The sequence below is a fragment of the Sminthopsis crassicaudata genome, chromosome 3, assembly GCF_048593235.1.
Source record: "Sminthopsis crassicaudata isolate SCR6 chromosome 3, ASM4859323v1, whole genome shotgun sequence".
Lineage (NCBI taxonomy): Eukaryota > Metazoa > Chordata > Mammalia > Dasyuromorphia > Dasyuridae > Sminthopsis > Sminthopsis crassicaudata.
In genome coordinates this window covers 559,021,231-559,038,682 of record NC_133619.1, presented here as the reverse complement: position 1 = coordinate 559,038,682, position 17,452 = coordinate 559,021,231, and the positions used below count along the sequence as shown (strand labels likewise).

Genomic DNA, 17,452 nt, shown 5'->3' with positions numbered 1-17,452 from the left:
GCTGTACCAGATCTAAAACTATATTATAAAGCAGTGATCACTAAAACCATTTGGTATAGACTAGTTGATCAGTGGAACAGGTAAGGTTCACAGGACAAAATAGTCAATAACTATAGCAATCTAGTGTTTGACAAACCCAAAGATTCCAGCTTTTGGGATAAGAATTCATTATTTGATAAAATTGCTGGGAAAATTGGAAATGAGTATGGCAGAAACTAGACATTGACTCATACTTAAAACCAAAATAAGATCAAAATGGATTCATGATCTAGGTATAAAGAATGAAATTATAAATAAATTAGAAGAACATAAGATAGTTTACCTCTCAGACGTTTGGAGGAGGAAGGAATTGTGATCAAAGAAAAGCTAGAGGTCATTATTGATCACAAAAATAGAAAATTTTGATTATATTAAGTTAAAAAGTTTTTGTACAAATAAAACTAATGCAGACAGGATTAGAAGGGAACCAATAAACTAGGAAAACATTTTTACAGATAAAGGTTCTGATAAAGGCTTCATCTCCAAAATATATAGAGAATTGAATCTAATTTATAAGAAATCAAGCCATTCTTCAATTGCTACATGGTCAAAGTATATGAATAGACAATTTTCAGATGAAGAAATTGAAACTATTTCTAGTCATATGAAAAGGTACTCCAAATCAATTTCTTGCAAATTAAGACAACTCGGAGATACCACTACATACTTATCAGATTGGCATTGGCTAAGATAACAGGAAAAGAATGTTGGAGAGGATGTGGGAAACCTGGGACACTGGTGCATCATTGATGGAGTTGTGAACAGATCCAACCATTCTGGAGAGCAATTTGGAACTATACTCAAAAAATTATCAAAGTGTGCATACCCTTTGATCCAGCAGTTTTACTAATGGGCTTATATCCCAAAGAGATCTTAAAGAAGGGAAAGGGACCTATATGTGCAAAAATGTTTGTGGCAGTCCTTTTTGTAGTGGCTAGAAAATGGAAACTGAATAGATGCCCACCAATTGGAGAATGGCTGGGTAAATCGTGGTGTATGAATGTTTTGGAATATTATTGTTCTATAAGAAATGACCAACAGGATGAGTACAGAGAGGCCTGGAGAGACTTAAATCAACTGATGCTGAGTGAAATGAGCAGAACCAGAAGATCACTGTACACTTCAACAACAATACTGTATGAGGATGTATTCTGATGGAAGTGGAAATCTTCAACATAAAGAAGATCCAACTCACTTCCAGTTGATCAATGATGGACAGAGGTAGCTACACCCAGAGAAGAAACACTGGGAAGTGAATGTAAATTGTTAGCACTAATATCTGTCTGCCCAGGTTGCATGTACCTTCGGATTCTAATGTTTATTGTGCAACAAGAAAATGATATTCACACACATGTATTGTACCTAGACTATATTGTAACACATGTAAAATGTATGGGATTGCCTATCATCGGGGGGAGGGAATAGAGGGAGGGGGGGTAATTTGGAAAAATGAATACAAAAATAAAAAAAATAAATAAATTAAAAAAAAAAAAAAAAAAAACAACATTATCCCTTGTATTCATTTTTCCAAATTTTCCCCTCTGTCCCTCTACTCCCTCCTCTAGATGACAGGCAATTACATACATTTTACATGTGTTACAGTATAACCTAGATACAATATATGTGTGTAAATCCAATTTTCTTGTTGCACGTTGAGTATTGGATTCCGAAGATATAAGTAACCTAGGTAGATAGACAGTAGTGCTAACAATTTACATTCATTTCCCAGTGTTCCTTCTCTGGGTGTAGTTGTTTCTGTCCATCATTGATCAACTGGAAGTAAGTTGGATCTTCTTTATGTTGAAGATATCCCCTTCCATCAGAATATATCTTCATACAGCATTGAAGTGTACAGCGATCTTCTGGTTCTATTCATTTCACTCAGCATCAGCTCATGTAAGTCTCTCCAAACCTCTCTGTATTCCTCTTGTTGGTCATTTTTTACAGAGCAATAATATTCCATAACCTTCATATACCATAATTTACCCAACCATTCTCCAATTGATGGACATCCATTCATTTTCCAGTTTCTAGCTACTACAAAAAGAGCTGCCACAAACATTTTGGCACATACAGGTCCCTTTCCCCTCTTTAATATTTCTTTGGGATATAAGCCCAATAGCAGCAATGCTGGATCAAAGGGTATGCACAGTTTGATAACTTTTTGGGCATAGTTCCAAATTGCTCTATGAGGATATATTCTGATGGAAGTGGCTGTCTTCAAAATGAGAGGATCCAAATCAGTTCCAGTTGATCTATAAATGAACTGAACCAGCTATACCCAGAGAAAGAACACTGGGAAATGAGTATGGATGACAACATAACATTTCCACTCTTTCTGTTATTGTTTGCTTGCATTTTTTTTCTTCTCAGATTTTTTTTACCTTCTTTCTAAATCTGATTTTTCTTGTGAAACAAGATAACTGTATAAATATATATACATATATTGGATTTAACATATACTTTAACATATCTAACATGTATGGTACTACCTGCCATCTAGGGGAGGGGGTGGAGGGAAGGAGGGGAAAAGTTGAAACAGAAGTTTTTGCAAGGGTCAATGTTGAAAAATTACCCATGCATATGTTTTGTATATAAAAAGCTATAATTAAAAAAAATGCTTACCAAAAAAAGGATTAGTTTACAGATAAAAGTCAAACTAGGTAGTCTCTGAGGTCTCTTTCAATTCTTAGAGCCTATGATTATATAAGTTAATAAGTTAACTGCAAAAAGACCATTATGACTCACTGCACCTGGAGAATAGACCTTTGGAACTTCTGGTGAATGTGAAATTGTTTTAAATGTTCTCATGTCACATACTCATCCCTAATAAAAAGATGAATGTTCTTATCCTATAACGACTATACCTCTATACTATACTCTAACCTGCTTCGGGCCTAAGATTGCTTTCCTTATAGTATAGCCTGCATTTATTTTTGTTTTATTCATACTTTATTCAACATTGATGGATCAATTCAATAAATTCAATTAAATTCAGCAAACATTTACCAAGTAATTATTATGATTTAGGCACTAAACTATGAATTAGTGTTTTAGACAATTTAGATAAAATTTTAAAAAATAATTTTTGTAAGAAATTTATATTCTACTGGGAGAAAGAAATATGTTTACAGATAGATAATTAAAGGGCAATTTCAAAAGAAGAGAACACTAATGACTAGTGAAATGAGGAATGATTTCACTTAATGGTGAGCTGAAACTTAGAGTTAAATCCTAAAGAGCAGAGGTGATGACTGAGTATATTTCATAATTCAGGTTATGCAAAGGTACAGAGCAGGTAGGAGGGAGGTAGCATCTCCAGTTCAGGGGTGAGCAAGTAGGTCAGTGTAGCTAGAAGCATGGTGTGTTGTGAACAAAAACAACATGAAATAAATCTGAAAATATAGGTTGGAAATAGAACATGTTGTCATTTAATTTTGTCTCACACTTTACGACTTTTTGGACCACTCCAGGATCTATCCTCTCCCTCTTGAAATCTGTCCTACTTTATGTTCTTTGTTTCCACGACACTATTTATCTATCTCATCCTCTGCCATCTCCTTTTCCTTTTGTCTTTAATTTTTCTCAACAACAGGATTTTTCCAGTGAGTCCTGTTTTCTCACTATATAGTCAAGTATTTAAGCTTCAGCTTTAGTATTTGATCTTGTAGTGAATAGCCTGAAATAATTTCTTTAAATATTGATAAGATTTGGCCTACTTGTTGTCCAAGAGACTCAAAAGTTTTCTGCAGCATGATTCGATCATATCATTTCTGTACAACTTTCACAGCCATATATAACCACATAGCTTTGAATTCTATAAATTCCAGGCAAAAGAGTTTGCTTTTTATCCTGCAGATAATAGGGAGCAATCAATAATTCTTCAACAGGAAAGTGACAAGGTCATAGTTTTGCTTTATAAAGATTATTTTGGCAGCTGTATGTATTGTAGAGGAAGGAAAATGGAAGCATAAAAATAAACTAGTAAGCTATTGTAATAGTCATGGAAAGAGGATCTGAACTAGGGTGGTGGCCACATAAATGAACAGAACAGGATAGATTTAGAATGTTTTGAAAGTTAAAAAAAAATCATCAAATCTTGCCAAATGATTAGATGGTAGTGAGAGGATTACAGACAATGAAGGGTCAAAATTGATTCTAAGTTTACAAACCTAGATTTTTGGAAGAATTTGGAAGTTCTCAATGGTTTTTCATTGTAATTTCTATTTTCTAACATAGTATTACTCCAATTTTATAGATGAAAATGCTGAAGCCCAAAGAGATAGTGTAACTTCAAATCATGGAGAGGTAAAGTAGGAAGTCTCTGGATATGAATGAATTCAGGCCCTTCATTTTTATTAATGCCTTCTTTTGTATCTTGTCTCCTCCATTAAATTATAAATTCCTGAGGTCAGACATTGTATTTCTTTTTTATTAATTATATTCCCAAGTCTTAGCTGCTTAATAAATATTTACTAAATTAGATTAAATTAGAGAAAAATAAAATCCATAAAGATTGAGTGACTAGATTGAAATTTCAGTGCTAGTTAATTGTCAGAAATGAAACTGGAAGCCAATCCTCCTGAACATAAATACAGTTGCTCAAATGTGGTTCCCATCTTCATGAAGTTTAAAGTCTAATCAGAGAAATAAAGTATACATAAAAAAAGAATAGAAACTAAGATGTGATAAATTCATCAGGGGAAATGAGAATGCTTTTAAAGGGGAAAACCAGTAAGATGTCAACAGGTAGGAGCCTAAAAAGAGAGAGAACATGAATTCACCTTGTATGTCTGCATATTTTACCTTTTTTGGCAAAAAATGAATAAATAAATGAAAGAAACAATGTAAAATAAGATGAAAAAAAAAAAAGACACTGTCACCCAGATGATGAGAGGGGAATTGGTCTTACTATTGCTCAACACTTAATGATACATCAGATCAAGTTACCAAATATACAGCATTCTTACTTAATCCTTAACATCTGTCAAAAATAATTCTTGGGAAAGTACCTTTAGTATACCCCCTTAAATTCCAAGATCCCCAAGGAAGAATGTTGGAGAGAAAATCAAGTTAGTCTCATTTTTTCTAGAAGTTTTCATAGCAATTTACACAGATGGTTGGGAATAACTTTCTATACACACATACACAATATCCATGTGTACAAATACATATGCATATATACATATGTATGTATGTTATGTAAATATGTATATATGTATAACTAGAAGACATGCTTTATTTGCTTCAGGAAAAATTGAGATCTTAGTTTCCTTGATAAAGGCTGCTACTTGTCTTCCACAAAGATCCTTGATATTAAATGTGAACTAAGGTCTTGAGCAATTCCCTGAGAGGAAAGAGAATATTGCAGCTTATTTTTTCAAGATGCAAGTTAAAGAAAAAAAGCTTCCTTATTTTTTCCTCTGAAAACCCTGGTATATTTGAAAACTTTCAGTAAAAGGAATAAAGTTGCTAATACAGAAATAGTATGGTGTATGGTGGCAGAATTATTAGCAGAATTGCAGAACTTCAGAGCTGGAAAAGAACTCAAAGACAATTAAGTCTGACACATATGTGAACATAAAGTTGGGAACCTGAGTGTGAATTCTAGGTAAAGCATTTTCCATCTGTTTCAGCTCATAACAGTTCAATAGATTTAGTTTCCTCATCTGTAAAATGGAGTTTGTATTGATATATTTGCTGCCTACTTAACAAGGTTCTTGAAGAAAAAAATCTTAGTTATTTTTATAATCTTTCACAAACTCTAAACTATCTCCAGAAAGCTCAGACCACAGAAGTGTGGTTTATTTGTTTTCTTCCTTTAATCTAGTTTCAGTATCAGTCTTATAAGAAAGAAGGGTGGCCCAGTAGATAGAGCATCAGACCTGGAGTCAGGAGGACTCATCTTCCTGAGTTCAAATATGGCCCCAGACTCTTACTAGCTGTGTGAATTTGGGCAAGTTACTTAACTCTTTATCTCAGTCCCTCATCTGTAACAATAAGCTGGAGAAGGAAATGGCAAAACTACTCTAGCATCTTTACCAAGAAATCCCCAAATGAAATCACTAAGAGTTAGGCACAATTGGGGGGAAAAAAAAGACTGAATCAGTTTTGTAGGCCCTGTATGGGGAATTCCCTTTACTTAAACAGATTACTACCATGTTACTACTATGTAACTATAACATAAAGTCTAGAAGGTTGCTTAACATTCATAGGACTAGAGTCCAAAGAGGACTTAGGTATTATGTGGGGATAATAGGAAATCTGCTCAGAGTAAGTATGGTTGCCTCAAAAACTAGATTTAAACCCAGATCCTTTTCAGCTGTACCCTTTATTTTACCAGTGAAGAAAATGAAGATCAGAATTTTCTTTTTTTTTCCTAGTTAATTTATTTACTTTTTATACACAATGTCTTATGAAGCATGTTAGGAGAGAAAAATCAGAGCAAAAGAGGAAAACCATGGGACAGATTAAAAAAAAAAATCAGAAAAAAGAAGTGAACATAGCATATGTTGTCTCCTTAGTTCTTTTTCTGGATGCAGAGGGCATTTTCCGTCCAAAATCTATTGAGATTGCTTTGGATCACTGAACCACTGAGAAGAACCAAGTCTTTCATAGTTGATCATCACTCATTCTTGCTGTTACTGTGTACAATGTATTCCTTTCTGCTTATTTCACTCAGTATCAGTTCATGTAAATCTTTCCAAGCCTTTCTAAAAATCAGCTTGTTCAACATTTTTTATAGAAGATACACCTTCAGTTACCACAACTTCTTCTGCCATTTCTCAAATGATGAGTATCTACTCATTTTCTAATTCTTCCTATCACAAAAAGACCTGTTACAAATATTTTTGCACATGTAAGTCCTTTTTCTTCCTTTATGATTTTCTTAGGATACAGATTCAGTAATGGCACTGCTGGGTCAAAGGATATGCACAGTTTGATAGCCCTTTAGGCATAGTTCCAAATTGCTTTCCTGAATGGTTGGATCATTCCACAATTCCATCAACAATGCATTAGTGTTCCAATTTTCCCACATCCTCTCCAACATTTATCATTATCTTTTCCTGTCATTTTAGCCCATCTGAAAGGTGTGAGGTGGTACCTCAGAACTGCTTTAATTTGCATTTCTCTAATCAATAGTGATTTAGAACTTTTTTTTTTTCTTCATATAACTATAGATGGCTTTAATTTCATCATTTATCATTTGGGGAATGACTTGTATTCTTATAAATTTGACACAATTCTTTATGTATTTTATCAATGAGACCTTCATTAGAAACTCTGGCTGTAAAGATTTTTTTCCCCCAGTTTTGTACTCATTTAATCTTGTTTCTGTTGATTTTGTTTGTGCAAAATCTTTTTTACTAATGTAATCAAAGTTGAACATTTTGCCTTTCATGTTTTCTAGTTCTTTGGTCATAAATTCTTCCCTTCTCCAAAGAACTGATAAGTAAATTATCCCTTGTTCTCCTAATTTGTTTATGATGCCATTCTTTATGCCCAAATCATGTACCCATTTTAAAGGTCAGAGTTTTCTACAAGTGACTGCTTAGATTGAAGAACTTGTAGTGAAACCCTGAGATTCGATTGTTGAACAAGAATGGTATATAACATAATTGTCAAAGGCTCATCAACTAACCAAAGTACTTTTCCCACTGGTTCTTTGTGGCACTGTTACAATCTTAAGTTTATATTTGTATACACTATCAGGATTATTAAATATCTTACTTACCGCTCAAATTTCCAGCAGGCTAATTTTAAGCAAAGTAATAAGAGCTGAAAAAATGTCTGGCTACACCCTTGCCTCTCTTGTTTATTCAAGAATGTAAGTGTAGCGACTTATTATTTATCAGATTAAATCTATCCCCAATTTAGGAAAGGAAAAGAGGAAAGAAAAGAAGAAAACTTTTTGGGGGGAATTTAAAAAAGTTAACTTATCCCAGGGATATAAATCAGAATATAATATTTTTTTTGGAGGGGGAAGAATTTTTAAAAAAAGTTTATCCAGGAACCTCAGCCTCCATCTATAACCCATATTGCAACTAAATAAGAAAGCTTGCTATAACATACCCCCAAAATAGTGAATTAGCCTAGGTCAATATCACCTATTCAGCCTATAAGGCTTCCAAGGTTTTAAATATATTCTAGCCTAGTAGAAATCAGAAATACAAATTCTCCCTTTCACATACAGGTAAGTGGTCAGAACGAAATTCCTGAGAAAATATTAACAAACATTTATTAAGTTTTCTGTGCAGAGCAATGTGCTAGGTATTGGGAAAAACACAAAGTTCAAATAATTCAGCCTTTGGCCTAATGGATCTTGGGAAATCATAGATAGATAAGTTTTTTCTACAATTAACCAAAATACAAAACATTACCAGACTAAGTACTTTAAAGAAGTGTAAAGTGCAGCATGGGGTGAAAAGGGCGGGGAACCGAAAGTCTAAGGGAACTTCCCGGAGGGGGTAAATTAATTTAGGAATCAAAAGAAATTAACTGGACAATGAAGTTAAGGGACCCAAGGAAGGCAAGGTCACAAAAATTGGAGAAAGGAAAAAACAAGTTGGGGCGGGGATAGGGGTGTGGAAGAGAAATAGCACCTCAGTGCTGGGCTAGAGTAGTATTCGCAAGAGAAATTGTTAAGGAAAGATTAGTCTTCTCTCCGCTACCCTCCCCTTCCTTCTCCCCTCCCCCCCTCACCGCCCCTTACTGAAGTCCGAGGCCAGCCGTTCCCCTGTCCAGCTAAGCAGCTGGAAAGCTAACTTTCTCAGGATACGTCATTAATATTCTGAGGTTCTGACCCTGCAGTAACTCTGGCCAATTGCTTCCTTGTGATTGAGCACTAGAAATTTGAGTCCGTGGGTGTTCGGAATTCCTGGACCCTGCAGCAGGGGATCTTTTGTAAGCCCTTCCTTCTTTTAGTCTACAGGGAGCCCAGTCCAGTGCGTCCCGTTCCGTTGCCCTCATCCCTTCTCCAGAGGCAGCCCCAGAGCTGGGGCGCCAGCGCAACACATCTACCGGACCGGGTCCCTTCGCGTCACAGAGCCTACCCCAGTCCCTAAACTTTGAAAGGGGCGGGCTAGAGGCCTGGCGGGGTGGGGTGGGTGGGGAGGCGGGGTACGTGTGACAGTTCCCTTTTCCCCCCTCCCTAATCTTCCCCCACCGCGTGATCCCTCAGGGGCCTCCTCTTTTCCGGCCCTCTAAAGCTGCTGAGCTTTAAAATCCTTACACCCGCGCTCCTGACTGCTTGGAGGCTGGGCTGCGCTCCTCTCAGAGCACCTTCCACAGGAGCCAGGACCCCGCGCCGCGTGCTTACTGGTAGGATGAGACTGTGGGGCTTCTCGCTGCTGCCCGTCCTCTTCTTCCTCCTCTCTGAGGTCCGTCTTGCCTTCTCAGACACTCCTGCCAATTGCACTTACCCTGATCTACTGGGTACCTGGGTTTTCCAGGTGTCCGAGGGACTGGGAGCTCCGGACAACAGCATCAACTGCTCTGTGTTGGGTAAGTGCCTAGAACCTCTACCCCACTTCTTCCTTTTCTTTTATTGTCTTATATGTCTTCCTCCTGTCATAACAGGTAGTGAGGCCCTTTCCCTTCCCTTATCCCCTCCCCCACTACCTCTTTCATTTTTCTTCCTTTCAGTTCAATTCTTGTGAGTTTATTAAGAGCTTACACTGAAATGCCCCAGAGCTCTCTTGTTCTTGGCCCCTCTTCTCTTTAACCCTAGATTGAGATACTACTGCCTAGATTTGAGGACCAGAACCCCTCATGCCTCAGGTAAGGCTAGTTGAGTCTTTATGAACTTAATTTTTTTTCCCCCTAACCCTTCAAACTCTGAAAGATCCTCTGTGGAATAGCTTACTTGTCAGTCAACATTTCATTTATTAAGAGCTATTATTATATGTCTGGTCGGGTGCTGAGCTTTGTAGATTCAAAGAAACACAAAACACAAACAAAAACGCCCCAAAACTATAGCAAAATCTTTGCCCTCTAGGAGTTTCCTGTACTTTGGTATTTGTTGTAATATCTTATAAATCTAATTCTAAAGGCAACTTGTTTTTTAAGAATATATTTTATTTTTCCTCAGTCACATGTTAAAATTATTTTTTTAAACATTTTAAAAAAAGTTTTGAGTTCCAAATTCTATTCCTCCCTCTCTCTCTCTATTCTTCCCCTCCCCCCTCTCCGAGATAGTAAACAATCAGATATGGGTTATACATATGTAATTGTGTAAAATTTCCATATTAGTCATTTTGTACATGAAGACTCAAAAGAAAAAGAAAGGAAGTGAAAAATATGCTTCAGTCTGAATTCAAAAGTATCAGTTCTTTCTCTGGACACAGATAATATACCTCATCATTAGTCTAAAGGCATCTTCTGATCTAAATGTATTTCTTTATTAATTTCACTCTTTAGGCTGACAGATTACAGTCACCTTGATTTCTAGGTCCTTTCTAAAGCTAGCATTTTCTCTCCTCCCTTTTCCATTTTCCTCTAAGACCTAAGATTCTGGGGCAGAACCCAAATTTGGAACTTGTGTTTTTTTTTGTTTTTTGGGCTTTTTTGATACTAGTTAAGTCAATTGCATGAAATCAAATATTAGTGGCTTGATTCCTTTAGGCTTATGAGTTTGCCTGGGGAAAAAAATGAATTTAGAAGATAATTTAGGATACAGCAAAGGAAACTTCCATATTATATTGGAAGAGAGGTGAAAAGAGGAAGCTGGCAGTTGTGGAGTTTCCCCCCAAAAGGTACTTATTTAAATATATAAGCCTACTGCTCGAGTTTCAGGGTATGACAATTTCTTTTTTCTTTTCTTTTTTTTTATTAATTGTTGGGCATGACCTGGCATTAGACTGAGTTCCTTGAAAGCAGATATTAGTTTTTTATGTTCTAAAAAAAAAAAAAAAAAAAAAAAAAAAAAAAATCACTTAAGTGTACAATTCCAGATTGTAGAAGCATTCATTATGGAAGCTTTGGTCTGTTTTCCCTTATGGAAGGTATGCATTCCAGGACAAGTTAAGCTTGACAGCTAGCTGACCAAAATGATTTTCAGCTTTGGCTATGAGCAATAAATTTATCCTATATCTCATAAAATAGAGTTCAAGTGCCATAATGTGAATATAATCCAAACTCTATGGAGGCAACATAAAATATGTTAGAGATCCTCAAGTCAACCTCTGATGTTTCCTTAGGGCAGGGATATATCTTTGATTCTCAAAAGATGTATGTTGGGATCTCAAAGTCTAACAGATCCTGTTAAGTAAGACTTGAGAGATGGGGAGCCTTATGATAAGCTGTTGTTCAAGGACCAGTTTAAATTATGAGGTTTATCACTAAAAGACTGATCCCTAGAGGATGAATTTGTCACACTAATGCAATTCACAAAAATTAGCAAGAGACAGTAGAGTACTGGAATTGGAATCAGGAAAGTTTGAGTTCTCAACTTGTCTGTGTGACTTAGCTATTTGACTCTAGGCAAATCACTTAATCTCTTTGAGCCTTATCTCTGTACAATTTGTCATCTACAAAACAGGGAGTTCTGGATCTATGATTCTATGTCTACCAGTGTGTGGAGCATTTATGATTAGCATATATTTGATTGGATGTGGGGAACCCTCATGGAGAAACTCTTGAAGTAAAGTAACAAAAAAAAAATAGTGATGCTTTTAGGGTTCAATACCTAAAGAAGCCTCCAAGAATACATTATCATATCTCCAAAGAAGAAAATGTTTGCTTATACTTTGGTTAGTCAGTACAGTTAAATTCTATAGAAGAGCAAAACTCAGTATGTTTCAGAATTATCCATATTAAGAATTTAGATGAGCATAAGGAAAGGGGAAAGGGAATACATTTATTAAGTACATACTATGTGCCTAGGGACTGTGCTAAGTACTTTAAAAGTAGCTAATTTTTCTTTTGCAGCCAGTTGAGGTAGGTGATATAATTATCACTATTTTACAGTTGTCCAATATCACAGAAGTGATAAATATTTTAGGTCAAATTTGAACTCAGGGCTTCCTGACACCAAGCCTGGTTTTACCTATTTCCTATCATGTTGCTATCTTTCTAGGGATGGCCATTAAAAAAAAAAAAAAAAATATATATATATACATATACATATATATATAAATTTTTTTTATATATAATATATATTTTTTTATTTTATATATATATATATATATATATATATATATATAATAAAACCTTTTTATTTTTCAAAATGCCTGCAAAGATAGTTTTCAAAACTTTCAAAACCCTTATGTTCCAGATTTTTCTTCCTCCCTCCTCACCTCTCTCTTCCCCTAGTTAGCAAGCAACTCTGTAGGTTAAACATGTGCAATTCTTTTAAATATATTTCCACATTTATCATGCTTCACAAGAAAAAACAGATCAAAAGGGGAACAATGAGAATGAAAAAACAAGCATGCAAACAACCAGAATAAAAAAAAAAAAAAAGGTGAAAATACTGTGTTGTGATCCACATTCAATCCCCATGGTCCTCTCTCTGGAGGTGGATGACTATAATAAGACTATTGGAATTGTAGGGCTTTTTGAGCTTCATTGTTGTCTACTTTTTTGTCTTTCCCTCTTCATATTTCTTTTATCTCACACTTTTGTGTTTGAGCTGGCTAGTGGCATACACATTCTGGCATACACAGAAAATAAAGCTTCTAGTTTTGACTGAAATATTTTTTAACTTTGTGACCTTAGACAAGTCCCTCCATTTACTAAAGAAAATTCTCAACAGCCTTCTTGCTTAAGAACATAGGCTTTTGCACAAGAAAGACCAAGTAACAATACAATTACAAGATTGTGTTTCAGAGGATTTGATCAAAAATGAGGATCATCTTATTTTCAATAGAGGATGAAAAGAGCCTAGATCTGATGCATGAGAAAAAAGCAACTTGATTAGGATAGAAAAAAATGAATGAGCAGAATTTATTGCTGTCTCTTAAATGCTTAACTTTTCTTTGCCATTTCTTTTCCTCAGGGCCACCAAGAAAGAAAGTAGTAGTTCACCTGCAGAAGTTAGCTACGGCAACTGATGACTTCGGCAATTCTGGCTTCTTCACTATCATTTACAATCAAGGTTTTGAAGTTGTATTAAATGATTACAAATGGTTTGCCTTTTTTAAGGTCAGTTTCCTTAATAGTTATTTTTCTTATTTTCATTGAACTCTCTGTTTAATATCTGTTCCTTTTGTCAACATCAAAAAATAGTGAAAAGAAAGTCATAATTTTGGATACTACCCTTTCCATGAGTAGTTAAAGTAGCCTTATCTTTATGTAAAATAATTCATAAATAGTTAAATATAAACAAATTAAACTCAATTTATTTTTATTTGTGCACAGTTAACTGCATATATCTTCACAGTTTGATAAGTGTGACTACACCCTTCATTTCTAATTGTAATGGCAATTATCTGCCTGGTCTGGTCCCTCAAAATTATAGATTAAAACAAAATCAGTTTATTTTGGATTTATATTCTCCCCCTCAGACTTTTGTGTTGTGCTTCTGAAAGAATCTTATTGATCTGATTGTCCTTTTACAGTTAAGTACAAGATGGATCATGAGAATAATTTGATAAAAGGACCAAAAATGACTCCAGAAGATGGCCAACCCAAGGGTTATTAACACTGTTATTAATTAAGACATTGGCAGAAATTTGATCAAATTAGGTCATTTCTTCTTACATATACAGGCCTGAACTATTGATCTCATATTTTATAGTGTACCAAATCATATTACTTTCATCAATAGAAGCTCTTAACTAAAAACAGTTCCTGGAAGATTGTAGACTATGACCCAGATGAAATCTGTGATCCAGATTTCTCTTTAAACTCAGAAACAGCTGCTTATACAAATATAATTTTAAATGGTCCAAGAAAATTAAATCCACAAGCCTAACAGCATATAATGCAGAATAAATAAAAGCCTCTTCATGAAACTACTTGTAGTAGAACAAAATTTGACAATCAAAAAGTGAGTGAGAAAGTGAAAGATACTGTCAGTAATCATGGAAGTCCATGCATGTATCCAGGAGAATTTCTCTGTTGAATATATGTGGTTCATTTTCAGAATATGAACTCCCATTGTGTGCTAATGTTGAATAATAGGAAAACAGAATTCTGGCATGGGGGGGGGGTTTGGAGGTTATTTGCCTTAATCAGGTAGTTGAATTTCTTTAGGAATCCAACAAGTAGACCTTTTTCCTTTGAGTTTGTATCATGTTAAACATGATCAATTCCTACTTCCTTATTTTACTTTTCTTCAACAAATAATATTTAAGTACCTACTTTATATATACATTCTTGAAGAGCCTAATAGCTTTGTTTTTCCAATGACTTATGTTGACTCTACCTTCACATATTAGAAATAGATTTATTCATATCTGTTTTATGATCAAGGGATTATGGAGCTCATCCAAACCAATGCCCTGATTTTATAGATAAGGATACCAATGCCCAGAAGCTTAAATTTGTCCAGGGCCATATCAATAAAAAGTGACTTATTTCATACTCCAAGATTCATAAGTTCAGCATTCTTTCTGTTGTAGTGTGGTCTCTAGGGTATGTGCAAATTCTTGATTTTACTAATAAGATCAAATTTACAGATCAAAAAGGATGAGGGTTTTTTTTTTTTTGAGATAAATAATATAATTAAGATAATTTAAATTTACATGGCAAAACTTTAAGTAATCATGAAATTAAGATTAAGGTTCATAGTTTCTAATTGTATTGTACCAGTAATAAAGTGAAATAATCTATCAACCATTTCTCTCTCTCTATATATATATATATCTATTTCTCTCTCTCTCTTTCTCTCTCTCTCTCTCTCTCTCTCTCTCTCTCTCTCTCTCTGTATATATATATATATATATATATATATATACACACAAATTTTTGCTATTTTTTTTTTAATAGCCACATCAGTGAATCAGAATAACTTCACAATTCTATCTACTGAGTTCTGTTTTCAAGCTTTCATTTATTGCGGTAATAAAAACAGTCAGACATTTATAGAGTGCCTTTTACTTGCAAGATAATGTGTTAGGCATTGTTGGGGATACAAAGGAAGATTTATATCTCTACACATACAATATAAAATATGTGTTAATATGTATGCACACATATATATGGGAAAAGATAACTAACAATACATATAAACCACATTTCAGGAGGGGCACTAGATTTTCACCAAAGGGAAAGACAAACAATACATGTAGGAGACTCAAATAATCATGTCATTGGGCAAGTCATATAACTTTTCAGTTTATTTATTTGTAAAATGGAAATAGTCAAACCACTTTCAGGGTTGTGCTGAAGATCAAATGAGTTAATATGTGTAAAGCTCTTTTCAAACTTTAACATGCTAGTTAAGTCTTCTATCAATTATGATTATTATTCTTAAGAAAAAGAAAGTAGTTTAGCAGAGATAATACTAGACTTAATCAAGAAGATGAAAGTAGTAGTCCCCTCCTTTGATATATTCCTGCTCACTATGCTTAGAATGCCTCCCTCCTCATTTCTGCTTTTAAAAATCCTTAGTTTTCTTCAAAATCCAACTAAAGCAATATCTTCAGCCTAAGGTCTTTTCCAGCCTATCCTGTTACTAATCCCTTTCCCCAAATTGATATATGTATATATGTGTATACACACATATTCATATCTGTATGTATATACTATATAGAATATATGCATATATGTATATATGCATATATGTATATGTAAGTATATGTGAATTTCCTTTATATTTATATAGTGTATGTCCATGTATTCTTAAGGAGGGCAGTGATTATTTCACTTTGACTTTTTTATCCCCCATCTGTTAGCATAAAATCTGCTACAGTACAGTAGATGCTTGTTGATTGAAATACTACCTCTAGTTTCTCAATAAGTCTTTAAGTTGCAAAGCGGCTCTCTATGTTACCTCTTATCAATGAAACCATGTGTTTAGATTAAAAATAATTATAGAAACTATTTTATAGAAAATTCTGTTAAAAGTATTGGAGAAGACAAGGCTAGAGAGAGATGATCATTATTTAAAATACTTGGATAACATTCTTGTGGAGGAGAGATAATCTGCTTTGTACTTTGTGCACAACTGGAACAAGTGTGTGTAAATTATGGGTAGTCAGATTTCAGTTCTATAGAAGGAATCACTTTTTAGCAATTATAATGAAAAGCTTTTTGAACATAAGTATTTCAAAACCATTCAAAACATGACCACCTAATGAAGTGTCTCCTTACTTCCTTGGAAATATTTAAGCAGGTGATTACTTATCAAGTTTATTCCAGAGCAACACTTCCACATATCACAGATTGGACTAAATGTCCACACATATACCTTTCACAACTTAACCTTTTATGATTTTATGGGCCTTTCAGAGATTTTTGGAACAAGATGGCATATGAACGAATCCTCTAGTAACCAAGGAGAGGATAAATAAGACATATTTTATTTTCTAATATCTGTCAAGGGAAATGAACTGCATATTGCTCTTTACTCACACTTCCATATCTCATTCCTATGTTTAAGAATCTTGTTAAGGTTTGTTTATTCTGGTCTTACCTGGAAATTGACTTTTTTTTTTTTTTTTCATGTATGGTATGGCCAAGTCCAATTAGTATGAAAAAGAAATCTCATGAAATAGTTGCATTATTTAATTTTTTCCTGGGCAAAGTGGAATTCAAATTCCACCAATGACCATATTTTATGTAATTACAATGAATAGTGTGAATTTGAATACATGTGACCATTTCATGGTTGTCATTATTCATACTAATTGGGACATAGTTTTATCAACGTATACTCTTCCCCACTAACCAAACACTAGTTCGAAATAAAAATTTCTTTTTCCTCATTGTGATTTTATTATGCAGAAAAAGCACTCACTTGGGATATAATGCATCTGAGTTCTGGGCAGATCAATGGTTACTAACTAGCTATATTGCTTTGGGCACATCACTTCCTCTTTCAGGGTCTCCATTACTTCATAGATAAAATGAAGGTGTTGAATTCAGTGTTCTTTAAGCTTTCCTTCAAGCCCAAACATTCTAGAAGTCTTAGAAAGTCAAAATGAAGCCAGTAGACAAACATGTAGGCCAGCCAGCCACTCTCACGACCTATCAAGTTATGCTTGAGGAAGAGAGAGAGAGACAGACAGACAGACGTAGAGAGACAGAGAAAGTAATTATTCCTTATTCTTGTGCAAGAGTTGAACTATCTAAATAATTTAGAAGGAATTATTTTTGTAGTATTTGCCTTTTTAGTAGTGACCTAGAAACTGTGTTCTCTTTAAAAGAGTGTCTTCTACTTGTAAACAGCCAATATTGTGTTATTTTAAGAGTCTTTTTCTTCTAAATGTATTGAGTTTGCATCGATCACCAATCTCTCACCCATATC

The 17,452-nt window shown here is 34.5% G+C and overlaps 1 protein-coding gene across 1 annotated transcript in view; it reads left to right on the top strand.

Annotated features, from left to right (window-relative positions):
- Positions 1-9,112: 9,112 nt before the first annotated feature.
- Positions 9,113-17,452, top strand: part of CTSC (cathepsin C) — a 55,039-nt gene continuing 46,699 nt past the window's right edge. The window contains exons 1-2 of the mRNA XM_074304684.1: positions 9,113-9,543; positions 13,037-13,182. Of these exons, the coding sequence (XP_074160785.1) occupies positions 9,366-9,543; positions 13,037-13,182 (324 nt within the window). The 5' untranslated portion in view covers positions 9,113-9,365. The remainder of the gene's footprint in view (positions 9,544-13,036; positions 13,183-17,452) is intronic.